The 27,532-nt window shown below is 43.3% G+C and overlaps 1 protein-coding gene across 10 annotated transcripts in view; it reads left to right on the top strand.

The window, feature by feature from the left end:
* myt1lb (myelin transcription factor 1-like, b) overlaps positions 1–27,532 on the top strand; it is an 86,245-nt gene that overhangs the window by 40,364 nt on the left and 18,349 nt on the right. For 9 of the 10 annotated variants that reach the window (XM_047611511.1, XM_047611510.1, XM_047611512.1 and 6 more), the window contains 6 exons: positions 13,577–14,049; positions 16,593–17,780; positions 21,768–21,902; positions 24,626–24,716; positions 26,076–26,183; positions 27,016–27,242. In XM_047611511.1, the coding sequence (XP_047467467.1) occupies positions 13,577–14,049; positions 16,593–17,780; positions 21,768–21,902; positions 24,626–24,716; positions 26,076–26,183; positions 27,016–27,242 (2,222 nt within the window). The remainder of the gene's footprint in view (positions 1–13,576; positions 14,050–16,592; positions 17,781–21,767; positions 21,903–24,625; positions 24,717–26,075; positions 26,184–27,015; positions 27,243–27,532) is intronic. The other variant, XM_047611514.1, reaches the window with a different exon arrangement.

Genomic DNA, 27,532 nt, shown 5'->3' on the forward strand with positions numbered 1-27,532 from the left:
AGAAAAAATCAAGAGGAAATTACAGTGTAAAAGATCACTGCGTAAGAGTTATCAAGAGGGAGTTCTTCAGGCTACTTAAAGAGGTAAACAATTCACTTATTTGCATTCATCAATAAAAAAAAAAATGCAAATAAAAATCATGGAAGCCACATCCACATGTATATGATTTCACCTTGAACACACAGATTTCATTGTGAGTCCGGGTGTGCTCCAGCGCTGAAGTGTTGAGAACTGTTAAGTAAGGTGGATAACGGCTAAAGCCCCTCATTTCTCCCTTGTCAGATTTCTGCTTCCATACAAAAGACATAAGGCTGTCCTCTGTTACTGACTGGCTGAATGAAAGAGGTGTATTGTCTTGGCCGCAGTTTTAATTGCCAATGTCAGGGTGGAATCATGGCCGGGCAGGAAATGATCAAGTTAATGAAATTATTCAACATAATTGTGGAACGTGGCAAGCATGTCTGTATATCCCAGATCTGGCTCACAACGTGCACATCCACACATTCATATATAGTCCGCCTTTTTTTTTCTCCCTTCCCCTTTGTCTCACCCACGTGCGAACACTCGCTTTCCCATGGTGCTCTCCCTCATCCTTATTAGCCACCATTCTCTCCGATGATACAACAAGCGAGATCAGTGTGCGTTATAATTACTTGCCCTTGTCTGCTCGGGGTCACTACTCCGAGCTGCCTGCCTCACCCTCCACCGCTCAGCTCGCATGCCCACTGGCCTGAGCCCTGCAGCCATTCTGCACATCGCTGAAGACTTGACAGGCACTGCTGTATTGATCTGAGAGCTGAGGAGCACGTGAACGCTGGTGTTTTTTCTTCGTCTCCATCCCTGTCTGTCTAATACTGCACACACACAGACACACATTGGCCCACTGCGCAGATAATTAAAAACAACTAAAACAAACACGAAGATATGAGTTCATCAGCTCGCCTGAGATTCCTTCCTATCTCACTCTTTCCTTTCCTTCCTTTGCGCCTTCCTCCCTTCTCTCCTTCCTTCCTCTTTACCCCTCCCTCCTCTCTAGTCTGTCTCTGGCAGAGCTAATTCCCTCTTCAGATGGTGCGGCTCTCATTTGCATACTTATCAAAGTGTATGGACTATCCGACAGAAGCTGTAGGAAGGTGGGGTCATTAATATGTTAATTAGCCCGCCCCCCCCAGCCCTTTTCTCTCCCCGCCTTTAGACGTCAGAGCCCCATCCGTATCCTCCACCTCTTTTCACACACACAAGCTTCGAATGCTTGAATACCCTCAGAGGCCCTGTAAATGACATAAGACTCTGTAGACATCCACACATGGAGGTTAGTGTAGATTCACAACTAAATACAGTATAGTCCTCATGTGAGTATGTGCACTCAACACGCTAACATCAATTACTAATCCATGGTTTTGGATTAACAGCATTTGTATTTTTATATTCGAAATTTTAGCACCATAATATGATCCAGTTACATAATTGAACACATACTGTCCCTTTGTGCTGTAACTAAGCTTGACAAGCCTGTCAAGCAGCAATACTTAAAGTGTTATATGTATTTTATGAGTGTGGACGGCAGTGTTGTCTTTAGTTGTCATTCCACGACCAAACACAGCAGTAGTAAAAGCATACCAGGTCTGCTAGCTTACTGCCTGAAGTAATTACTGGGCATTAATGCCACTTCCAAATATCATATCATTACACAACTAGTAGCAGTGTGTGGTGTTTCCTCACTATGTGGAGGGTCATCCCGGCCTCATCAGATTTTTACCAGCAAACCTGTCCTGTTCTTTCTTGCATTTCTCTCTTGAAAGTAAAAATGAACTGTTTGGCAATATGAATAAGCGTATAAAAACTGACACAACATTAGTTACTGTAACTGTAAACTGCTCTGAGTGTAATCCTGGCCTTTGACAAGGCATAAATCACCCCAGTCTTCATCTGCATACTGGATTTGAATGCTGCTCCTATGTCAGTTAAAGTGACAGGATTATAATAACCGTCCTATACGTACGGGCTTCAGGGTCAGAGGTGAAGTCACTCAGCTACAGCAGCACATCTTGTTAAGTTTGACTTATCTGTCTGTGAACAAAGGTTAACAGGTAATTCATGTGGTGGCTGTTCTAACAAGACTTGGTTGGCAGTGCGTTGCAGAGTAGTCAAAACCGATATAGGTGATGGACTAAGATGCTTACAGAAAGAAGTTGTGCCTGACATTAATTTAAAGTGGCACAGGATCTTGTAAGCAAATTTTGGTGCAAGGTATCGTGGGAACTGATGTCCTTGATGCTATTTAAAGTTTTTGCTTTCAGTCTGTATACAAATGGCAAAATTCACATAATTTATCCAGTAATATGCTGACAAACGGAGGTATGTGATTATCGGGAAGGAAGGGAAAGGAATTCTAAATTTTTTGGTGGAATAGAAAGGTAACCAGAGACTAAAGTGTTTTTTAAGGTAGGTTCTAGTAACTTATCCATGAGGGTCAAGGCACAGCAACCATTACAACATTCCTGCTCGTCAGTTTTGATTTTACCTTTTCAAAGACTGAAACAAATAAGAACACAGTGAACATGCTTATGTTAAGTACACATTCCTTTAGTTTTGTCCTTTGACCTCTGGTTCAGCCTTCCTGCTTTAAGTCATGCCACCTCTGATTCATATTACAGATTACAGTAGTGAAAAAAAAATGTGTGCATTTATACAGCAAGCGACAACCCTTGTTTTACTCTAAGCATTTTTTGAACAGCTTTTCCTTTGTCTGTCCTTCCCTGTTAGCATAGGACTGAAGACGGATAGTGAGGGTTATGGTGATTTAACAGAATATATGAGGATTTGATGATGATGAATAAAGAATGAGGACAGAAGTAAAGGAAAGGCAAAGTGATTAGACAAGACAAAAGGTGAAATGAGGAGAGCCCTCACCTTGTTCTTAGCAACAATGAAAAACCCACAAATCTACCTGGCCTTGCCTCCGAAGACATATTTCTCTCTGCGCCAGACTGAGAGGGTGTTCAATTCAGCCCACACAGGGCCGACTTAATAATTACTCTCACTTTGAACGCAATTTCCTGACCGTGGGAAATGATTGACAGATTGTATCCATGGTGTCAGGGGGCCAGCCACGCCCCCCCCCCGACTAAGGCAGAAATTAGAGAACAGCAGGAGCTAAATTACACCTTAGCAAAGACCTCTGGCAAGAGGACAGGAAAAGAAGCATGATGAATGAGAAAAAGATCAGAACAGAAAGGTAGAGGGTGAGTCGCGTGGGAGCATGGAGATGATTGGAGGAATGGCTCGGAAATACATTTGTAGCCGTACACAAGCACACACAGATGCTGGTAGACACACAAAGGCATACACTGAGGTAATGGGTCTGCAGTACTAGTGGAGTGCAAAGGGAGAGACACTTAAATGCCATCTCTGCAGTTGGGATGCTATTTACTCTCTCTCTCTCTTTCTCTCTCTCTTTCACACACACGCAACACACACACATGATCACAGTCATCTCTGCTTTCCCTACTATGTCATGCTCTCAATGCACTCAGGCTGATAGGAGAGCAGCAAGCTACCAACAGAGAGGCACAATGAGCCTTATTAGGTGTACGTGTACCAAGTAGCAGCTAAACAACAACAGGAAGTAGCCATGAAGTGTGATCACTTTAAATCAAATACTTACTGTCATATCAATCCATGTTTATGGTGGGTTAGGGTCTTTCCTGTTCCAAAAGTCCCACATATATTACTGTACTGCAGGAAATACCCAATATACTAGATCAGAACACTGAATATTGATTCATCTGCAGGTGAAACAGTTCATTAGAAATAGACAATCTGCTCTTTGTTGAATAATATTTGGTAAAATGTCCTGTTTTTACATTTTATTTTGGCACTGATCAATTAGAGACACAGACAGGATGAAGACACACTGTTGGTTTTGGTTCTTTTATAAAAATTGTAAAAAAAAATTAAAAAAGTAAATAATAATAACCTGTATCCTCTAAATGTTGTGTCTTTCCTGGAAGAATTTAAATACTCTTCCTGTATTATGCTGTGTTTTAGTTCATATGTTCATATTCTCTTGACCAGCAGATTTTGGTAAATTTACTTTAACAAAACTAATATTTAAGGAGTTAAAAGAAGGTTACAGTACGTCACAGCAAATGCAGATGTGGATGTTTTTTTCCCGCATAGAGCGTTTCTCATGCCAAACCACTTGTGGCTACTGTCTGATGGTCCAGTAAGTGTTTGCTGCTAAGACAGACATGTACTGTAGGTTTACCTCTATCTGGGCAAAGTGCTACCAACCTGCCTTCAAGGGCCCTCGACTGGAGCAGAGCCTTCAAAAGAGGCTCTTCACCTGGTGAAAAAGAGGGGACAGAAGCAAAAGGGCAGCGCGCGCACACTTCCACGCATGCAGGACATTCACACCTACATGGGTTCTCTTTATGTGTGCCGACAAAAATGTGGACGTACAAGCCCCACACACATATCCCGAGCCCTCACACACACACAACCTACTTCACATGTAGAGCAGCAATCCCAGCTGAGTGCCTCTCTCCAACCTGGCAATTTCAGCGGAAAGAGAATCTAGCTAAAGTACACAGGGCGTCATGCTGATTTCACAACAGGGGGGTTGAATGGCAGAATGGCCTCACTACAGCCCTCGTTTCTGATCCGCCAAGATCCGACTCATCTATTTCAATAGTACTCTATCATTTACACTTGTGTGTGCATAGACAAGTAGAGATAGATTGCAGAAGTCCCAGCTTTGTTCAGTCGTGTTAGAGCAGTGTGGGACTGATGCTGTGAATACTGTTGGTCCAATTTCGGATATATTTAGAGTGGACAAACCTCTGTTCTCCCACTGAGCAATGAAATGCATATGCGCACAATTCCAGAAATATTACAGTATGTACAAACCCTCACACACAGCAACATCTGACAGTGATTGTTTGGGTGACATTAAGTTTCTAGGTTGCACAAGATGCTCCTATAAATGAATCATGAGTAAATCTGTGAGGTGTGAATAATAGATGGGAGGAGAGGTAAAAAACAAAGGAGTGCTGTTATTATTTGTTAATAAGACACTCTGGAGCATCACTAACTAGATCTCATTACCTCAATACTCGCAGGCATCCACATGCATAGAGCCCCCGCCAAACGCACACGTTCTCCCGCCCACATGCACACGCGCACACCTTGTGCACGCACCCCACATGCCAAACACATACAGAAGTCTCTCATTCTGCATGACTATTTTTACCTGTGAAGCCTGTCGTTGCCTAGCACTCTGTAATTACATCCCACACTCCACCAACCAATGATTAGAAGCAATGATGGATGGGTTAACACTGTCACCTAAGGATGCCTCAGTGCAAAGCTAATTATGCGACCATACATGTGTCATACCTGATACATGTGATAGCCCTCTCAGCCTCCTGTCAGAACTGTGGAACAAGTGCGATAGAGGTGGACGTAGTGTCTGCCGTTAATCAACAGATAAGACATGATGAAGTAGCCCCATTGTTGATTACTAGAGCTCTGTAGCTCAGTGGTAGTTTAAATATAGACTACCAGAGTGGCAGAAAAAGTTCCTTTCGTGTCATTTAGCTTCAAGTTTGCCTCATCAGACATGTTAAATTACTGAGTTCCGTCTTGGAATTTTTTCTACACCTGCTTATTTGCTTCTATAGCAAGCTATTATATTTTGTGGAAGGACTTTCCACCTACAATTAATGTCCCGATTTCATCATTACCCTCCAAAACACTGTCAAAGATGTTCTGAGCTTTTGGTTTTCTACTCCGCACTTTATGGAACATTTCTGTCTCCGCACTGTTTTTCTTTTCACTGCTAGAAAATATAGTGCTATGGATTTTCTGTCATGTATGGCAAGAAAGCTGTATGGACCTTGTGTCTCTGCATAGACAATTTCAGTGTTATTTGAATCAGGCGACGGAGTGTGCATGTCTGCTTATATATGCAAAGTGTGAGTGTGCGCGTCTGCGTAGTGTGCAGACGGGGATGTGAGGGGTTGCATTTATGATTGCCACGACTGCAGCTGGGGCTGTGGGCTGAGTAATTGCCTGTCTTGGTAGGGAGAGCGTGGTAGCGAGCTAAAAGTCAAGTGCTCTCTTCCTGCTGTAGACCTCATTTGGATTCCACATAGCTAGCTAGCAAGCTAACGCCAGCCTTGGGCCTGTATTATTCATAGCTTGACAGATAGCTCTCACTAAAAGCGTTGGAACTGGGCCAGGTGGTGATGGAACGACAGGGCGAAGCAGCACCACTGCACCTCACTCTCGCCAGGAGGAGAGGAGAGGAGAGGAGAGGAGAGGAGAGGAGAGGAGAGGAGAGGAGAGGAGAGGAGAGGAGAGGAGAGGAGAGGAAAGTGCATGGTAAGAAATTGAGGATAGAATGGAGCAGCATGGAGATGAGCAGGTGAACAGAAACAGGCAAATGATAAGTGGGATAGGTAACGAAAGTGGGGATATAGATATTAGTAGGCTGAAGAGTGTAAGAGGGGACAGAGGGCGAAAAAATTCAGACAGTATTTCCAGAGGGCCGTATGAATTTAAAGAACACAGTGACTACAAGACATTGAGGCAAACATAGAGAATGACTGCATGAAGCACAAAAGGGAGAAAATGGAGAGAAGACAGCAGCAAAAATGCAGAAACCGTTTCAAATAGAGCAGAGAAAGAGTGCTGGAAAAAGAAGAAGAGAACAGGCAGCCATCCACCCCCGCCAAGCTCAGGAACCCCTCTGCCTCCATGTGCACAACCAGATAAGGTCGCATTAATCAAAATCTGCCACTTCCCCTTCCAAAAAAACACTGTCTATGCCATCAACCCCCCTCTGTGAAGTATCTGTCACTGAAACAGAAATTTCCATATTTAATGGGAAAGCTTTATATCACCAAAAAGACAGTGTGGGCTGAGGGTGAAAAGAACAGAGTTGTTTGGATGTGTCAGCTCTGTCATTAGCTTATACACTTTAGACTGCGTGTGGAGCCTTGGGGTTCATTTCAGTTAGGCTCTGACGCAGTTATCAGTTTACCAGTATGATGGAGCTGGACATAGATTGGTCCTTGACTTGTGCAAAAGCAATTACTATTGTAATAATAGCGTAATATATCATCAGTGTGCTGCCTTCTACAATACTATGTGTTTTTCTTGGTACAGGAGTGTAATAGCACTTTACCCCTGCTGCATATTCTGTCCTCACAAAAACCGCTAATGCAATTTAAAACAGGTTTAGAAAGGATTTCAAAATCAGCACCGCCAAATGTACAGTGGCAACACTAATGCGACTTCCTCTCGGATGCCATTTATTTATTTATTATTTTCCCTTTGTAATTTCTCCCCCTTATTTGCCCCCTGTGCATATTATGACAAGTCTGCAAACTACCTTTTTGACATCACCCGGCGTCAGATAAACAGGTGGTGTTTATGCTTTTTTTCCATCCTCCTCTTTTTTCTTCTGTTTTTTTTTTTTTTTTTTTTTTAACTGCCTCCCTGAGGAAAGACATCAAAGGGAATAACAGATCATGTGCGGTGAGCGCGGAGCGTGCCAGGGGGACATGGGCATGAAGAGGGGAGCTGAGGGTGTGTGAGGGGGCGGGCAGCTGCTCAGGGCCAGCCCCAGGCCCTGGCACATCCTGACCTCTAACCTCCGAACCCCACACATGCCCTCCCTGCTCCCCCCCTCCCCCTCCTACCCCCGGCCTGCCCTCCACTCGGAGCAGCTGCCAACTAAATTACGTCAATGTCAAAAAGCCCTCCTCCTCTGCTGGGGAGATAGGGCTTAGTGAAACTGGCACAGAGTAGGAATCCAATGGAACACATAAAGAGCGAGCTCTTCATTTTCTATGCCAGATTTATAGTAAAGGAAGAGGCTGGTAGGTTTTGTTTTTGTCAACAAATCTCATAAAAAGAGCAGCCATAAACCTGTTGGTTCCTACTGAAGATGTACACCTTTGAAAATGTTCACAAAAAGAAAAGTTCTTTATCACCACTTTGTACTGTCACGACTTTCTGATGGGTCTAGCAGCTTGAAGTATTCACCTTTGGTTTTTAAAACCATAATGGTATCTTTTTATTACTTTTTAATATTTTAGAGCAGAAACTGGATCGTTAATTGAGAAAATACTCAATAAATGGTAATAGTCAATAAAACAATAATTATTTCTTTATTTCAGCCATATAGAAGAATATGCTTAATATGCTGACAGTTATTCACTATAAGGCACATAAAGTAAAATGAAGGGAAGAATTTTGCTGACGGCTCAATTAACCTTTCTATTCATCCACATGAGCTCGTCTCTATCTGCTTTTCCAAATAAACAGCTATGACGAGAGCTCCTCTGTGCTCTACGCGGACAAATAGACAAGCCATGGGCAGGAATCTTTCTCCAAACGGCTGATGGGCTAGCAGCTAACTAGCTGGCCTCTCTGTGCGTCTGTGACTTGGGGTGATTGATTGAAGTCATTACGCCGGTGGAGAGACTCCTTACCTGGCTAATCCAGGAGTGATTTCAGCTGTAGGATGACAGATAGCTGCATTACACCCCCAGAATCTACTGCGCAATGAGCTTACCTGCTCAAGCTTCCACTTGAATGTTATGCAGAATAGTTGTATGATACACATATCAGTATTCTAGTGTTTGATTCCTTTGATGTGCTGAACCACCACATTAAAAATCTATAGTTCATACCTGAGGTACTTGGTATTACCACAAGATATTAGGGCAGCAGTTAACAATTCTTCACAAATTAATTTGACAGATATTTTCTTCGGCAGTTCATAGTTTATTATCTAACAAAATTCTTGAAAAAATTATAATAACTTTAAAAATCCTGCCTTTTAGGGGCCACAACCAAATCCTTTGATTTCTGTAAGACAGAGTCCAAAACCTCGGGATATTTTGCTTATAGGGCAAAATGTTCAAAGCTCTAGTCCAAATAACAAAATAATGTTGCTATAAAGTTCTAAATGTTCTACTACCTTTCTATCACATGCCACAATCTGCTGAAGAGTTTTGGCATCTCTATATCTGGCAAAAACTGAACAGTCCTGAGTTGCCTCATCCCATCTTTAATGCTCCCAGCTTGTTCTCACATCACCCACCACCTGCACTCCAGCTCCTTGATAGGGACACTATCAGTAAGGCGCACAAACAACCTGTGAGGAGGTGCTTTCCCTCAAGCGGGAGGTTTGGCAGCTGTGGTCTAGGATGGACTTGCTGAATGAAAATAAAAGTAGGACGATGTTAGTTGCCCACTAGAGCGAACACTCACCACTGTACTGGATTTCATCTTTGTTGAACTCCAGGAAGACTTAGAATAGGTGGTAAAGACACCAGCAGTGCCGTGGATAAAAACTAGTGCCAACATTTAGCAGAAAGGAAATGCAAGTTGTGAAGTATTTGACTTAGGTTGAGACAGGAGCTATTAGCTGTCGGCTGGAACAGCGACTGGTCAACAGTAGGCTTATTACCAGTGAGATGAACAACATGTCTGTTGGGCCTGCAGTCAATCAGCAATTTCAACACTGTATGGACTGTCCAAAACAAATTAAATAAACGACTGTGCTGTCAAGAAATGCTGATTCTGGGATGTCAGTGCTTTGTTGAAATATATAAACAAGCATGAAGTGATTATACTTAAATGTGTAAATCCAAGTGGACATGAAATACATACACATAAACATTCACATACACACATCATATATCAGGTTCACTGAGAATAAGGATTATTTCAAAACCACAGCTATGAAGTAATATTTTATGAGTTTTAGGACAGTCTGTCAGTGTGTGTGTGTGTGTGTGTGTGTGTGTGTGTGTGAATGTGTTAGTGTGTGAATGGACCACAGCAGCTGATACGCACAAGCTGGAGCCTGAGCCGCCAGAAAACGCCCCAAATTGCAGCGTCTGCCATGTGCTGAGCCTCCTGCACCAAGACACTGTCTTTTGTTCTCCCCTGCTAGCGGGAGAAGCTTGACAGCTCTGAAATGATCCTCTCTCCTCTTTCGCACACACACGAACACACACACAGACACACAAAAACTCCACTCCTTTTCGACTCTTCCACCTTATATTTCCCAGTTTTGTGCACACACCACACATGCAAACATGCGCAGAAACATACATTCTCCCATCTGTCTCGCTCCTATAGCCTCTAATTTCTCTCTCCGCCTCTCATTTTCTCTCCCCGTCTGCCTTTCTCTCTAATTTTTCCTCACTGGCTGGCTGTGAGGATGGCGAATCCCTCATGGATTTCAGGAGGGTATCACCATGGAGACAGGGCTCTGCCACACGTGTCTATAGATCCTCCTGCTGGATAGGGAGCACAGTCAGAGGTGGTGCATTCCCTCCATCTCTAGTCTGCTCTGTGGAGAAAATAAGAGAGGCTACAGTGAACTGAGGTTAAGGGGGGAGGTGGGAGAAAATATTGAAAAAAGGCGGAAAGAATAAGTCACGGAAATGTAGAGAGAAATTTGCGCGAGTGAAGGAATGAGGAAATATATACTGTAAAACTATAGTTGGAACAAGTGGATGCATGGCAGGAAACTATGATGGGTTAAAACAAAGAAGAACAGAGAATGGCAGCTGATATGAGTGGATGACGAGGGAGAACGGAGTCAAGGAAAAAAGCGTCAGTGCGAGGAGGAAGAGGCAACAGCAGCCTCATCCTTGTGTCAAGGAGATAAATAGTGTGTGATGCTAATGACTGGCTAAAGCTTTTGCCCCTGCTGCGAACAGCCGCTAATATGACTGCCAATAAAGGCACCGTGGTACGCTGTCGCATTCTAGCAGTCGCTCAACTGTCGCACAAAATTAGCCAAACCGGAGCTCTCCTTCTCCTGCCGCTCCGCTCCCCAGCCTCACATTAATGCTCCTGAATTGGGGCCTTCTCTGTATAACGTTTCCAGAAGTTTTTTTTTTCCTGCATTTAAGGGTCACTTGTTCAAGCTGTAATAAAATTTGGTCCATCTTATAATGCCGAGGATGCCCACTCCACAAAATATGAAGTGGCCTTTTTGTGATCTGAAGCTCTTTTCTTCTTTGATTGCTACCTCTCAGACTGCACACTCTTCTTGGAGGATTTTGTGATTCTGCGGGGTGACAAAGCAATGGGAAATTTAGGATGATAACAATGGTTTCTCCCCCCCTTCTCTCCACAATGCCTGCAGAATTCCGTCTCTTTTCAATTTAAATGCCACCTAATTATATATGGAATTTTAATTGCCAAGTGAAGCGAGTGGGATGCAGCGCCTGCGATGACGAATGCTGCAGCCAAGGTCACGCAGCGACGGAGCCAGGGAACGTGGGATGGCCAGGCTGCGGAGGCTTCCTGTGGCTTAGTCATCGTGGGGCTTAGGAGCGTCAGGGCAAACACACCTTTCACAGTGTCACAACAGCCTGACAGCTCAGGGACGAGAGGACACATGAGACCCACGTCGTTCTGCATGCAGTTCCCTCCAACGCCAGCGTGATTACAAGTCATTTACATAAGATGCTCTGTAGTTGCTTTGGGTGAGCTTTTAAATGCCTTCCACTGTGGCTGAAACTTTCAGCGTAGTCAGGTTTCAGAGCGCGTTCAGTCTCTGCTAAAAGGCATCTTTGTTTGTACAATCCTGACCCAAAATAATGAAGTGTACTTGACTCCTTTTAAAAATACAATGAAAACCACACAAGCCAGCATTTATTACTTGCTATCCATTAGCTGATGTTGCAAAGCAATTATAGCAATTGAACAACCTTTTTTTTTTTTTTCCACGAGTGATTCAGGTGTAGTCGCATTAATCCTTGTCAGGCGCTGAGCTTTGCTGTGGCTCAACTCTTGACAGCAAATGCTGGCTTATGACTGCTGTACAGGACCACAAGACAGAGAGAGAGAGGTGGGGTGAGGACCTGTGTCTATCTCCCATTCACACCACTTCTCAATCTTCCTCTTTCCATCCATGCTCCCCCTCCTTCCACCCACTCACCTATCCTCCTCTCCTGCCAGCCCGCCTGCCTTGGCAGGCGCTAACCTGCTGGGACTGGCCCTTGATTTATTTGGAGAGGGCCCTGGAACGGAGAGGCCAGGATGAGTGGCATTTTAATGTGCTTTTGAGATGTTTGGTCACAAGCACTATTGATCACTGTGCCGCAGCCCCCAACCCCCTCCCTCACTGTCCCGCATACCCTCTCACTGCCCTGGGGGAGAGGTTGTCAGGCAGGGAATGAGTTTCCATGTGGGCTTAGATTAATGAAATGAGGCCCCTGGTTGTGGGAGGTGCAGGGGGTCAGACCATTAAGGAATCCCTGGGCTGGGCGAGATTGAGCCTGCCAGCCGACTGGGCCCTGACTGACTGATGGACGTGAGGAGAAAGGAGAGAGCGAGAGTGGAGGATGGATAGGATATTGTACGTTGGTTCGCACTGACATTAAAAAGAGGAAACAAAAATGGGTATCTAAGATCACCAGACAGCACCTAACCACTGTGATGAGGTTTTTTTTCCCATAGCTGCTCCACCACAAAAGCTGCTCACAGTGGCACATAGTCTTGCACCATTCATTCACATCAGGTCTTACTCTAAGTAGTGCAGAGCCGGGGAAACATCCAGAGGTTGTAAAAATAGGAGCCAGGGATATTTCACAGCCGAGTGAACATGCCCAAAGCGTGTTTAGCTCTCTTACACTCCAGTCTGGACAGGGGGTTTATTTGATGGCCAAAACACTCAGCAGAACTCATCATAATTCTGACTGTGTCTGTACTTTTGTTCAGAGGTGCCAAACGTGTACACACAGCCACAATACATGCACATCCACTCAGAACCATACAAAGTGCAGATAATATTGCGCACATGCAGCTTACATTGGGGTGGGAGGGGGGTTAGCTAGCTGTCTGGGCCTCTCTGAGGTTTGATGAATCAAATGAATTAAGACCCTGTGATCAATAACCTGAGCAAATACACAGATTATCAGATTATCAGATTAGGATCTGTCCCCCGTGCTGCCTTGGGGAGCCAACGAATACATTAAAACCCGAGGTGCCTTGGCAAGACTGAGTTAATCTGCCCACAGGTTGTCTTTTCCCCCTTGCAGTCAATTCCAGACAAGCAGTTTTGCAGCACTCGATTCACTTCAGAACAAGGGCATATCAGTCTGGAACCAAGTGTTTGCGGGATATGCACAGTGATTTTCTTTTGCCTGAAGAACAAATTGATGTTACCTGAATATAAATTAATGTGAAAATAAACTCGCTCTGCTTTGTTTTCTTTGGCGATAGTGAGATTCAGTTCCTTTGTAACTGTTTTCTAGAATAAATGGAGCATTTTATTATAATTGTTCAACAGCTAATGAGAACACATCTAATTAATTTGGTTAAGGAAAGTTGGATATTTTTCTCCGCAGAAGACCTTTGGTTGCATTAAGTGGCTGTTCCTGTCCTTCTGGTTGCATTGTATTCCTCGTAGATATAGCTTGTAAACTACATTACTTTAACACAGAGGTCTGGGTACAAATACACATTAGCATTTATAGACAGCTGCTGCTAACACCCAATGGCTAACAGCTGCCCTTTTATCTTTCCTCTCCAGTGTGTACGGCTGTCCTCTGGCCAAGAAGAGAAAGAGTCTAGACAGACAAACCCTGGAAACATCCCCTAAGCGGAGCACCTACCTTGATGACATGGACAACTCCACAATGGAGGAGTGCTACGAGACAGATGGAACTGAGGACATGGACGACAGGGAGGAAGAAGAGGAGGAAGGAGCCGTAGAGGAAGAAGAGGAGGAAGAGGGTGAAGTGGAGGAGGAAGAGGAGGAGGTGGAAGGCTACATGGACTACAATGTAGAACAAATGGAGCACGAGGATGGAGAGGTGGAGAGAGGGGATGGAGAGGGGGAAGAGGAAGAGGAGGAGGAGGAAGAGGAGGTAGAGGTGGAGCAAGAAGAGGAAGAAGAAGGTGATGAAGAGAGGGTGGAGGAGGCGGAAGAGGAAGCCGTAGAAGAGGTGGACTATGAAGAAGGAGAGGAAGAAGAAGAAGAAGAAGAGCAGAATCAAGGGCAAGGTGAGAGAACTTATCATATTGTAAAAATGTCCATGGAAATAACATGAGCTTTAGAAACTCACCACATGCTCTTAAGAAGATTTATATCATTAGCTCTAAGATTTCTAGTGACTCCTTCTTGAAAGTAACAAAACCAACTAACCAAACAAACATGTCCTTTTCCCTAGTAACAATAGTAATTCATTGCTTTACGGTGGCTTATGTGCAGTATAATTTTTTTCCTGTCATAAGTTTCTTTTTCCTTTGCGACTGAGCCAAGAAAAAGTCACTTCCTGAATCACAAATTGTTGCTGCTACAACAATTACAGATTGTCCAAACAAGATTTTACACAATAATTAATGACCTTAGAAGTGCCGTAGGTGGATTTTGTTACAGAAGAGAAAAAATAAGAACAGGAAGAACTTGAGCATGGCTGAAACCAAGCTATTCGGCATAGAGTATTGAATCGCTAAATCACTAAAGCTACGGCCATTATTATTTTGTAAGCTACAGAAAGACTGCTAACAAACTGTTATTTATAGTGTTAAAAGACCCACATTCATGGCTTACTTGACAAATTCAAAATTCCACCTTCTGGTACCAGTCATAGCATTAGTTTAATTATGCCTTTCCTTAAGACACGATCCAAAAATACAACCTAGCTTTGGGATTTGTGAAACTCCTGCCCCATATGTTACCTCCCCCCTCTCCCCGGACGTGCCCAACACCAGATCTGGCAGGTTTCTCTTCAGCAGATTCTGCTTTGCACCCCCGCATCACGATTGGACCTGACAGTGCCTTCAAGTCCAATTAAGAGTGAGACTCTGGGAGAGGAGTGTGTTAACCCTGTTTGGCACGTAGCTCTACCCACCCAAAGTGTTGATGTGGCATCTCAGTAGCCATGCTCTTATTTTCTTGCAGACATGTGAAAGCATCTCTACAGACTGGTGTTCATTAGAGCCCACAGCCGAGGTCTTATCCCAACACAGAGACAGTGGACTGTTGCCACTGTCTCTTCAGCCTGTCAACAGTCTCTCTTCCTGTGGGTAGTGGCTGATTACCATGGATTTTTGATAAGTGGTGTGTATGCCACAGTTTGCTGCTGTTGTTACTGCTGGTATATGCTGCAAATCTTTGTCATCGTTGAGCTCTGTAATCATTATAATGTTGAGAGTATTTGAATAGGACTTCACAGTATTTCAACAGTTTCCGTAAGACAAGCAGAAAAGGATTCCAATGTATATCATTACCACGGCCCCCATTCACGCATTGGCATCTCTGTAGTTAGTGCAACAGCACTTCAGGCCAGGGCAGTCACTCTGTTCTCTCCTTAATCTGTTTCGCTTCCATGTCCCTTTTGTGTACCTTGATTGCTCTTCAAATTGCTTTCCTGTGCTATGTTTCATACCATCAAAAATTAAACCCCTGGTGCGGGAGGTAGCTGTAAAAGGGCCTTCTACTGTCAAAATATGTGCCTGGTCATTCGTGACTGCTCCCTCTTCCCGCTCTAAAGCCCTAACCCACCAAGCACCAATATTGTGCTGCTCTCATTAGATTGGCGTGTGGGTAAATGTGCGTGTGCGCAAGACAGCAGGAGTGTTTCTAAGAAGTCAAACTCGTAACACTGTGTCTGTTCTGATTACAGATAAGGCTTCGAACCTAGTGGTAACTAATATTCCATTAACAATTACATGTTTTTAATCTTTTTGTTTTTTGTGATTTGCTTGTTCTTACCAAAAGTGATGAGAACCCTCATTTATAATCTGTGTGTTCATGAGGGTGGGAGCTGGTGGGGGCTTTGGGTTAATTTTCTCTGCAGGAATGTAAGTGGCAAATGTGACGCCAATGTGAGTGATGTGCTCTTGGCGGCTCAGGGCGGAAATGTGAAAGGATAGATTGGAAGTGCTCCAGGAGTGAGTGCTTGAAATTACTGACAGAAGAGGTTCAGTAACCTTTTGCAGTCTGTCAGAATCAATTAGGCACTGAAAGGGATTCTAAAGATACTGATGATTGAATGAAAAAAGAACTTTACTAGCAAACGATGAATAGCTACTGACTGGGGTTCATCGTGTTACAGATGGAACATCATATTTTCTGTCATGTTTTGGACTCTCCTGTAAAAATGTTCTCGTTAATTCAAAGATTTTCACAGTATTTTGATTTTACAGTGCCAAACAATGAATAAAATGTCATTTCATTTGCAGCTATTTACAGGATCCTTCGGTAATATTATTAATCATATGACCTATGAATATCTGTTTCTAAAGAAATCTAGGGAATTAGGGTAAAAATAAGACTTGCCAAAGATATAGTGCCATGTTTCATAGATTCTTATTTAGCAGAGCATCTTTCTCTGGAACTTTCCCAAACCACTATATTTAACTTCCTGTGCTGATTCACAATTCAGAACGCAAGCTGCTGTTAAGACTCTCAAAGTAAATTATTAGGGGAAGCAAAGAGTTCCTTATCCAATTTAGATGGACCAAGCCTAGAAATCTGATTTACCAGTAAAATAGAATGACGGAAATGAAATTACAAGACATTTGTTCTTTCTCTCCAACAGAGGACGATCAGATGAGCACTGGCGAGGGGGGCGAGGGTGATGGTGGAGGTGGCGGCAACAATGCCAAATCTGGCCCAACAACGGAGAAGGACGACAATAACAATGACGAGTACGAAAACTACGATGAACTTGTGGCCAAGTCCCTCCTCAACCTGGGCAAGATCGCAGAAGATGCGGCCAACCGCGCCATGACAGAGTCAGAGATGAACAGCAACTCCTCTAACAGCGCTGAGGACGAAGAGGATGAGGAGGAGGAGGAAGAGGAGGAGGAGGAGGAAGAGGAGGAGGATGACGAAGAGGAGGACGAGGAAGAGGAGGAAGAGGAGGAGGAAGAAGAGGAGGAAGAGGAGGGGGAGGGGGATGAAACACAAAGGGGCGATCTGAGTTTGGACGTTGACAGTGATGTAGTTCGGGAGACTGTGGACTCCCTTAAACTGCTGGCGCAGGGTCACGGTGCGGTTTTGTCAGACAATTTAGATGGACAAGAGTATGAGGATGGCACAGCTGGGAACGGGGGCCAGACTGACTGTACCCACATTGGGGGCAATGCTCACAACGGTAGTAATGGACAAGTTAAGACCACGAGTAATGGACAAATAGAAAACAGCGATGAGGAAGTGTGTTTAAGCAGTCTGGAGTGCCTACGAAACCAATGCTTTGACCTGGCTCGGAAACTAAGTGAAACAAAGCCCAGCGACCGAAACGGTATACCCCAGCAAAATCATTTCTCATGCGGGGATCCCAATCAACAGCCTCAGCATCATGGCTATGTGAATTTCCATGATAGCCAAGACGACAGGCGGACACTTGATAGGAACTATTCTGACATGGACAATCTCATGAAGCTCGAGGAGCAGCTGAGCCCACGCTCCAAGGCCTTCTCCAGTTGTGCACAGGAAGACCGTTATCACTCCAGCCACCGGGACTTTGATGAGGACACGGCATCTGTGACGTCAGATCGATCGGAAGAAGTATTTGACATGACAAAGGGTAATCTGTCCTTGTTAGAGAAGGCCATTGCACTAGAGTCGGAACGCGCCAAGGCCATGAGGGATAAAATGGCAGCGGAGGCCGCCAGAAGAGATGGGGTGAGGTACACCCATGAAGACCACGGCCCGCGGCACGGCTACGGTGTTGAGCGTAAAGCCCGGCTTCCTGATGGTATGAAGAAGCCTTTCTACCATAAAGGTGAGTGGTGCTTTCAAATGTGGACACGCTCTGATGCACACCAAGATTACATTGGAAACCATATCAACAGTGTGACATGTTTACCTTATTTCACATGCTCAGGTAAAATGTTTGTCTGCCAATGTTTGGCTCTGTATTTTATCTATCATGTACTGGAGACTAGACAACCCACATGCATTCTGGGAACCTCACTATAACCCCAGGACAAGCTTTTTCAGCCAATTTGGAAATTCGCATCTCGGTAGCAGCGGGAGCGGCAGCAGCAGCTTATGTTGTTAAAATAGGCCAGCATGGAAACATCAGAGGGTAGGCTTGTCAGGCATAAGTAATGGCAATCTGCACGGCCTGTTAGGGCCGCAAATCTCATCCCTGTGATGCAGCTTGGGGTAAAGCTGCCTATTTTTAAACCCGCGCAAGCATTTGGGAGAAGAAAACTACAAAATAAAGGCCTTCTACCTCTGGAGTCGTTCTGAAGGAAGAGGGAAGACATTTGTGTTTGATACCTATGACCTACTACTCACATTCATACTTATTAATTCCCCAGAAAGACTAATAAACAAATCTAGCTAATCATACATTAAAAAGACTAGTAGTCCATTAGTGGTACTCGTTGTACAGTATATAGGGTGTGCTTGGAAAATTCCACTGGTATTCACAGTGGCCTGATTGCAAACTCCTTTCTTAACTCTTAATTATTCTTCTCATTATATCCTTTACCGCAACAATATTCAGACTTAACTAGGTTAAAAAATTTCCTCCCATAAGGACGATATCAGAGTAGAGCAACAAATAAGAGCATGCGAATTCACAGCAGGATGATATTGCACCTTAAATGCCACACAACTCACAGCAGGTTTATATTCCGACTTAAATGCCACACAAATGCTAATTTGAAGAGCCTTCCATGGCCTCTGTGTCTGGCTAATGTTGGAATAATGAGAGGACGAAAGACAGTTGCATCACGATAACATCTTTCCTCAGGCGAGATAGCAGCAGACACTCGTTGACCAGGGTTCTTGTGTGTCATTTATAAATCAGAGCGTGGCATGGGGAGGGGCCAAGGGGGCTTCAGAGAACAGCCTTGCTCCCTAAAAGAAGCATGAGGTCGAGATGAAAATTGAACAGTATCAGAATGACCGATAACGAACGACAGGCCCACTGACTGCACATTAATTATCCAGAGATGGTATGGTAATGGAGGCCATTTGCTATGCAAAGCATAGACCGTCCCCAGCCACAATCAATATCCCCTGCTTTCTAATATGCCTTCCACTTGGCTGCCTGCACTTTCTGCAATAGAAGTGTGGCAGTCAAAGCACGTAGGCATCGTGTCTGCATGCACGTGCATTCATGTGTTTGGAAATGGAGACTTGTGTCCGACATACTGTTCAAACATTAACAGTGAATGTAATAATAACCCTCAAAAGCAGCTATTATAAAGAAGCCATATTTTACATTCAGACCGAGTTTCTTATCAATATGAAATTTCCCTGCCTTTATTGCACTGGTGCCAGACAGAAGAGCCAGACATGACATAGCAATATTGTACCAAACTCATATGCCCCTAACGTGACATAGATGGATGACAGCCACAGAGGATAATGAGGTGTTTTTTTGATGAATGAGACATGGGATTTCATTTGGTGACTCAGTTGTAAATGTATGAGTAGGTGTATCCTGCGTTCAATCTCAGTTTTGTCCCGTTCTAACCCCCCTTCCCTCCACACTTGATCCTTCTTGTTTATGTCCTTACACAACCTATGGGTTTCTTTTGTTTTTTTAGTAAGAGCCTTATTTGGAGCTGCCAAGTTACACAGACCTTTGAAACTTTAATCAGTTGTCTGTCTGTCTGTCTGTCTGTCTGTGGTGTAAGATTATAGTCATTTCCCAGTCCTGACATTATCTCCTCAACGTTTCAGTCACTGAAAAAATTCCAAATTAAACACACCATCTGATACATCTGTGACCTCTGCTGTGAAAATATATTATTAGCTAGAATTTTCATTTCAAACAATGATGGCAAGGAGCATAGTTACAGTAAGAAGAATCTTGACCTTATTTGAGAGTCAAACTATTTTAAAGGTGAACGGTTGCATTTCCAGAAACAGTGCCAGTTGGCACGGCGTGGCATCGCTGCTTTTTGGTGGTAACCATATCTGATCTGGGTTTGGAAGAAATAGGAGAACCAGGTTTTGGAGAGAGAAAGACAATCTCATCCGGTGTGTGTGCATGTGTGTTTGGTGTGTTTGGACCCTCATTGTCATCTCAGCTCAACACACTGCCATGTGGCGTGGTCTCAATGAAGAAAAGTGTGATGCAGTTTTATTGAAACTTAACTGAAAACATGAACCTTTGTGTTGAAGGTCACCAGCAGTCTAATGAGAGTAAAAACTGACTTCATGTTCATCAATCCAATTATTAAATATTTGTCCTTGTCTGTCTTCCTTCTGCTTCTTCGAACGCATGCAGGAACAAATAATGATCTGTAAATAAAGATAATGTCAGATGTGTTTAGTTTCAACAGTTGACAAAACTGATTTGATTTTAAATGTGTTCACCACACATGAAGCCAGAGGTACATTAATGGAAAACTGCCAGCAGAAACCAACTATTACTAAAAGTCAATCTAGGACATATTTTTATGAAAGCACACTTTACAAATTAATAATTATAAGAGAAATACAAATGTCCATTGTGTGTTTAAAAAACCAAACCTCCTTCAGCTTAGATCTTTTTTTTTCATTAACAATAAAAAACTTTAGTCCTCAGTGACATCTTAGACACATCTTTCGATACTTTAGCTGTGCTACATCTGTTGCCTTATTTGTGTGTGATCACCATGTTCAGCTATTGTGAGGTTATTTTCCTTTGCTCTGCAGTAATACAACTGATCAACTATCCTCCGTAATTCCAAACCCTTTCTCATGTAGAATTTCCATCGGCCCAACAGCCTTTTCTGTGCAGTATAATGCTGTAAATGATTCAGAAGAAGGTTCACTTAATATTACATGTCCACTTGAATAGATTACTGTCTGGGTTAGAAAATATTTACACAAATGTGCAATCACTTCTTTAGGAAACATCCAGGGGATAATGTAAGTGGACCATTGTCATCAATCCTGAAACTTACTCATTTAGTTGTTCTTATGTTTTTTGTTTAGTAAAAAATTGCTCATGTACCACATTTTTTGTTCTTTGGTTTCATTTCACTAAGTTGAAGTATTTCTCTAACTAAAGTACTATTATTTTCAGGTCTTGGGTCTTTGAGAGAAATACAAAAGAAATTGATGAAATCATCTTTTTTTAAATTATGCAGTCACGGGATATGAACAGTTAAAAAGTAGCCTGGTGACTCTCAAATCCTAAATCCTGCAACAGACGCAATATGTACAACACGCGGCGGCGGCCATTTTGCTTCAAACTAAATCAGCTCAGCGTCACTGAGGTAACTTGTATCACTACATTTCAGTTGCTCCTCTAGAGCTTCCTAACGTTTTGATTGGCTGGGCAAAATAGATTCCAAACTTAACAACCCCAAGCTGAAGTTCTGTGGCTGGGAGAACTGGCTTCTAATCTACTTGGATCATGATTCATGTAGAAGTGACGTCTTTGGCAATAGCAACAATATAGCCATAATATAAAGTATATAATATATGCTATATACAAGCAAAGCAGCATTACAGCTGTACCTGTCTTCATGCCATACGGTGTCTTTGTTTTAACTGTGGCATTAGTTATTGTTGACAAGTAGAGAGAGTCGCCCACTAATTACAAGTTTTGGTGATTTGAGCCTCTCCACTGTGTGTGTGTGTGTGTATATATATATCATTGCCATTTATTTCTTCATATATATTTCTAGGCTGGAACTTGCATTTGACTAGTGGCTGCCATAGCGCTGACTTCTAATAGGCTGCATCCTGAGACAAGCCACCAGTACAGTTTTATTGCATCACATGTAATCGCCACTCTTTACCTTTCCGCTCACAGATGCTTCTCGTGCAGACAAGAAGGAGAGCCGGTGTCCGACACCCGGCTGTGACGGCACGGGTCATGTGACCGGCCTGTACCCCCACCATCGGAGCCTGTCGGGCTGTCCGCACAAAGACCGGGTGCCACCAGAAAGTAAGCATATCAGTCACACGCCTGCCAAACACTGGTTTATTTTATTTACCCAACCCCCTGTCCTTCATGTTCTTTGATGTTCAGGAATCAGCATGGTACCCGTGATCACTGCTGTGTTGGGCTCGTTCTGTGTGCTGTGTACTTAGTGTCGTTTTTAGACTGTGTTTGATATACGGCGCTGCCGATGGGGGGGTGGGGGAGGTGGGTTTTTTGGGTCGGTCAGATGGGTTGCAGCTGCACTTCTCCTGTGACCTTTTGCACGGGGCCACGGTTTTGCTTGCTGATTGCCTACCTAGTGTTCTGTAGTGATGAGGTGGGAAGTGAGGCCGTAATGTGTAATGTGCTAACATTACACTGACAATGCAGCAATCTGTGAGATGGTCAAGAGCTGTCAACTAGTGATTTACTTACTGCATGGCACTTTTTAATCAACGGTGTCTGCCTGACAAAGATTAAGAGCACATGATAATCTCATCCCGTTATTGGTCTCCTCATTCTCGGGGACATACAGAATGGGTTGCATGCTTTTTGACAGCATGGTTAGTGTGAGTGTATGCATGACTGAAAAGAAAGGTTTAAATGCCACATGCTTGTCCTTCATTCATTTGTGTATCGTCTTCATATTAATTCAGTCTTAAATTTTCTATTTTTCACAAAACTTCGAAGTGACCCTTGATAAAAGTGGGTGTGCTTCAGTCACCCATGCCGTGGATTTCATTCATTTAGTTGTATTCCTTGCTCAATTAAGTCCTGTTGAATAGAGAGGCAGTGTCATATCTCTAAGCCACAGATCAAGTGGTATGGCAATAAACATTAGCCTTGAATGAAAAGTGAGATTTCCCTTTAGAGACTTCACCCTGGCTATTTAGTCTCATTCACCTTGTGCAAACTTCTCAATAAAAGCACCTTTTTACGCATTTCATTAACCGGAGCATGAAAATCAACTTATGATCTGCCATGACCCCGGCGGCAATCAAAATAAAAGAGGGTTTTAACAATGGCATAGAAATTAGTTACCATTAAAGCCGGGCTTGTAAAGACCAGCAGTGTCGCAGATCGCTCTGTGGAGAGCCACCCACACTGAGGTGCCTAACCCGAGATGCAGACATTTGAAATGACTTGGCGCAGTTGACCTTGACCAAGATCAGCCACATTTAAGGATTTGGAAGGGTCTTGAATTGATTGTCACTGGAGATTTTGGAGTATGATGTCTGCGTTCCTCCTTCAGTTCTTCAGTCCTTGTGTCTGACTGACTTTTGTGGGAAATGATAGCACTAACGCTGCACAGGATGTTGTGAATCACAAAGCGTGCCATCGCCTTCAGTCATTCTTCTCCAACTACAAAGGAATATTTTAGAGTGAAGCACACAATTTTGTTGCTGTATAAAAAAGTGGCCAACTTTAGTTACCACAGCCACTGAGTGACATGTTACTGTGGCTGAAGTAAATCCTAGGTGGTCAGTAGTCTTATGTGGACAGCTTGCTTCATCACTTTAAAGGTAAATAGTAGTACATGTCACACATGTGTGAATGTCTGCAGGGCAGACTTGCTCTGTCTCTCCCCTCGTTAACACATTTGCTGTACTGAATGGACAATGTATTATTAATGCAGTGGCTTAATTGGGAAATCACACAGTGCAGCCAGACTCTTCCTTGTGACAAATGACTATTAAATTAGTTCTCAAATTTGATGATTCCCTTTTCTGCTTATTGTAGCTCTTTTCTGTAGGATATTTCCGTGTAGAATATTAAAAATATTTCATCACAGAGTTCTTGTTTTTGTCTCTCTAACTCATTTAGTGATTTTCTTATTTGCAGCCACATTTTATTTTGCTTCATTATTTGTTCTGCTATATGTGCACATCAATGTGGCGTTAAGTTGGCGTTATTACTTGCCGTTCTATCTGTCTCTTAGCAGAGGGGAGGGCAGAAATGGGATATGCATAATGTATTGGCTTGTGGCACGTTGAGGTGCCAGGCTTTGTCCAATTACCTGCAGCGAACACCAATTAGTATGTAGGGGAAGGAGGATGATAAGGGGTTAAAGTTTAAGGGGGTGATAATGATGAAGCTGATGCCAATGGGGTTTGGCCCTGCACACCACTGGTGTCGAGGCGACCCTTCCCCGCACCCCCGCCTTCGCTACTCTGACGGCTCCTCTCGGACATCCATAGATCATTAATCTAATTGGCTGGTTGCCGAGGGGATCTGAGACAGTTATGGACTGTTTTAATGGTAAACGGTATCGAAGACCGGACTCTCTATCCTAACAACGTGCTGATGATAACAAAGCACACTCTATCAAGGAGCTGTATTCCAACAACTCTCTGCTTCTTCCATTGATTTTAAGGCTTGCCTCTTGCATGATTGCTAGCTGTTGGTTGCTCTGCGCTTTGCACGCCCAAAATTTCCTTCCATCCCTGTCTCTTTCTGGCTTTGTCCTGTTAAACTTAAATGACATCTTTTTATTCATGACGGTCCCTATTCCATGAATACTAATTTAAAAGAGCTGGATAAGTGGAGGCAATATGGTGGGAAACCTTGTCTGCCCTTTCAAACTAGTGTTCATTAAAATGAAGAAGAGGTCATTTGGGTTCACACAGGCTCATTTCTTAATGATGTTTATAATGCCAAGCTCCTCACATACTAATAGAGCTCATGCGTGATTGTAAGGGGCTCCTAACCTTCCCTGTCTTTCACTCCTATCTCCTGTCTGTATGAAGTTGTGGCAATGTATGAGAATGTTCTTAAGTGTCCTACGCCTGGCTGCACGGGACGTGGCCATGTCAATAGCAACAGAAACTCCCACAGAAGGTAAGAGCACAGTCTGTATGAAACCCGCACTGTTCATGTTGGAACCTCCTTTTTCTTTTTTTTTAAATTTTTTTTTAAAGTGGGACTTATTTTGGGTCATACTCTCTCAATGGATTATTTTTCCCATCCTCATTTTTTGAGTTGTTTTTGTTTGATTATTGTTAAACCCCCTTTATTTCCCCAACACATATTTTCTTGTGTGTGGATAACTACAGTGTCCCTCGTAATGTTGCCTTTTAGGAAGTTATTAAAGAAGTTTAATGATCCTATATTTTAACTAGGACTGTTTAAAATGCACCAAATCACACTTTCTGCAGCATAAATCATTTATCAGCTCATGACAAAAAAAAATAATAGAAAAACGGTTTCTATCAGGTGCAGGTTTGGAGGGAGTAACTGAAATAGCGGGGCGCTCTTGCCACTGCTGTCAGACGGGGCGAGGTGACAGTGAAAGAGGGGTGTCACCCACAGCAGATGCTCAGGGAGTCGGGCATAGCAGCAGCCATTAGCACCTTTCTGCCACTCAGCCAGGGTGACAGGAGAGGTGCAGACCTGGGAGGATGCCTCCATGCTGCAGCGCAAAACGGGCACACACGTGGGCACGCACAGTAAACTTTCACTTATACTAAAAAGAGCTGATATAAACATCCATATAACACTTCGCACTTTCCCACCTCATGCACACCGTTATCCCTGCACACATTCACGCAATGGAAGGTGCTGATGAACACAACTCCATACTGGCTCCGGGCCATTGTCAAACATAATTTTTTCATCGCTGCCCGACACACTATACTTGACAGTCTGGATGGAGAATAATGGGGGTTAAGGATAAGAACATGAACTTTTGTCACATTTGGTCAGTTAGTTGTCAGTTGGAAGTTACACAGCTCTTAATTCGACTGGAACATACTTTCAGCTGCACATCCCATGTGAATGTGAACTTGTGTGTCCCAGCAGCAGCGCTTTGACGTAAACAAGCTGCAGAATGCTCATGAACGTGTACATTTATCCATACGAGAATATCTATTCTAGGACTATTCTAACGCTGTTCAGCCAGAAATATGCAAGCTGTTGTCAATAGTGCTGTTACTTAAATTGTTAAAAGTGCTGAATTAATGAATTTGCATTTTAAGTGGAGACTTTCAGAACTGCATTCGAGTGCTTTTAGGCTGGTAGACGCTGGGACTGACTGGCTGACAGGCAGATGTGCTGTTTTCGAGCTGTTTTCAGCCTGGCAGACTGGCTGACAAGCACTCTAACAAGCCCAACATTTTACAGCATGTGCATTCAATGTAACATTTTCACCTATCAAAATGTGTGTTCCACAGTGCCACTTATGTTGCTTTCTCATTTCAGTCTGTCAGGATGTCCCATTGCTGCGGCCGAGAAGCTGGCTAAAGCCCAGGAGAAGCACCAGGGCTGTGACGGCCCCAAGTCCAACCAGGCCTCAGACAGAGTCTTAAGGTAGTATTCACTCCACACTTTCACCCGCATCTTACACAATGAAAGTCAAGAATATCGTAAAGTAAGTTCACTGATATGACAATCGAATGTGGCTTTTGTGACAAGAGGTACTGATTTAAACACAATGAAATGCTCGTGCCATGTTGGAATGTTTTGTTCTTTTTTTCCCCCCGTACATTCTGTAATTGAGATTTAACGGCTCCCCTTTTTGTTTTATGTTTATGTTCTCACGTCCCCTGAGAATACACCCAAGAGACAGCATGTTCATTTCTCCGCTCACCATTGAAGGCAAATCACTTTATTAGATTTCAGCAACATTGGCCTCATTTATCATAGCGAAGGCAGAGCTTTTGAATGAGATTTTCTTTGATAGTCATGAAAATGCCGTGATGAAAAGTCTTAAGTAATTGCAAATTTTACATTTATATCCAACTGAACATCAGCGGTATAAGATCTTACATTTCATTTTTTTCCTGGTCTTAGATTGAGACTATAAATGCATATCAAATGATAAAAGCACATCAGAAGTGTTCTGAGCAATAAAAAATAATGCGTGGCTTCGGTATGGCCTGTTTTTATGCTCTGCACTTGAAAAGTACTTATAGCAGGGTTGTGTTTTTAAGAGGAAGAGTAGGGAAACATCCATGCTCTGGCACCCTCCACACCCCAAGTCACTTCTCCAGCTTCTCACCGCATCACCCTCCATGTTCTAAACCTTCCCTTCTTCCCCTCAGTCTGACGATTTTTAACCAAACCCCAAGTTTCCTCTCCTTCCCTGGGCAATGTTCAGTGCCTCGGTCCAACTTCCACCCCCTCGTCATTTATTTTCCAGGCCTATGTGCTTTGTCAAACAACTGGACTATCCACAGTATGGTTACAAGAACAATGTTTCCACCAGCACGCCCCGCTCCAACCTGGCCAAGGAGCTGGAGAAGTACTCCAAGACCAGCTTCGACTACAGTGCATTTGACGGCAGCAACAGTCACCAAGTGTATGGGAAACGAGCCATCGCACCCAAAGTTCATGGACAAAGGGATACCTCCCCCAAAGGATATGATGGTACCGTCTTACCGAATTATACTAGACATTACATGATGATTTTCTCCCATATTGTTGTTCAAATAGATGCATACAAAAGGTTGAAGGTATTCCAGGGTCAAAAGATGATCTTTTTGTGTTTGAATTACAGTGTCAATCGAAATGTCAAATTTAATTGACCAATAAGGGTCTTTTTCCAAGGTTATGTTGCATGAATGAGCAAGATCGGCAGTGAAAGCACTGTTGTTCTTAAATTAGTGTAAGATTCCTTTCAGATATCCTGAATTCTGTGAGTCTGTGATTAGTTTAGA

This window comes from Mugil cephalus, chromosome 17 (genome assembly GCF_022458985.1).
Source record: "Mugil cephalus isolate CIBA_MC_2020 chromosome 17, CIBA_Mcephalus_1.1, whole genome shotgun sequence".
In the NCBI taxonomy this organism is placed as follows: Eukaryota; Metazoa; Chordata; class Actinopteri; order Mugiliformes; family Mugilidae; genus Mugil; species Mugil cephalus.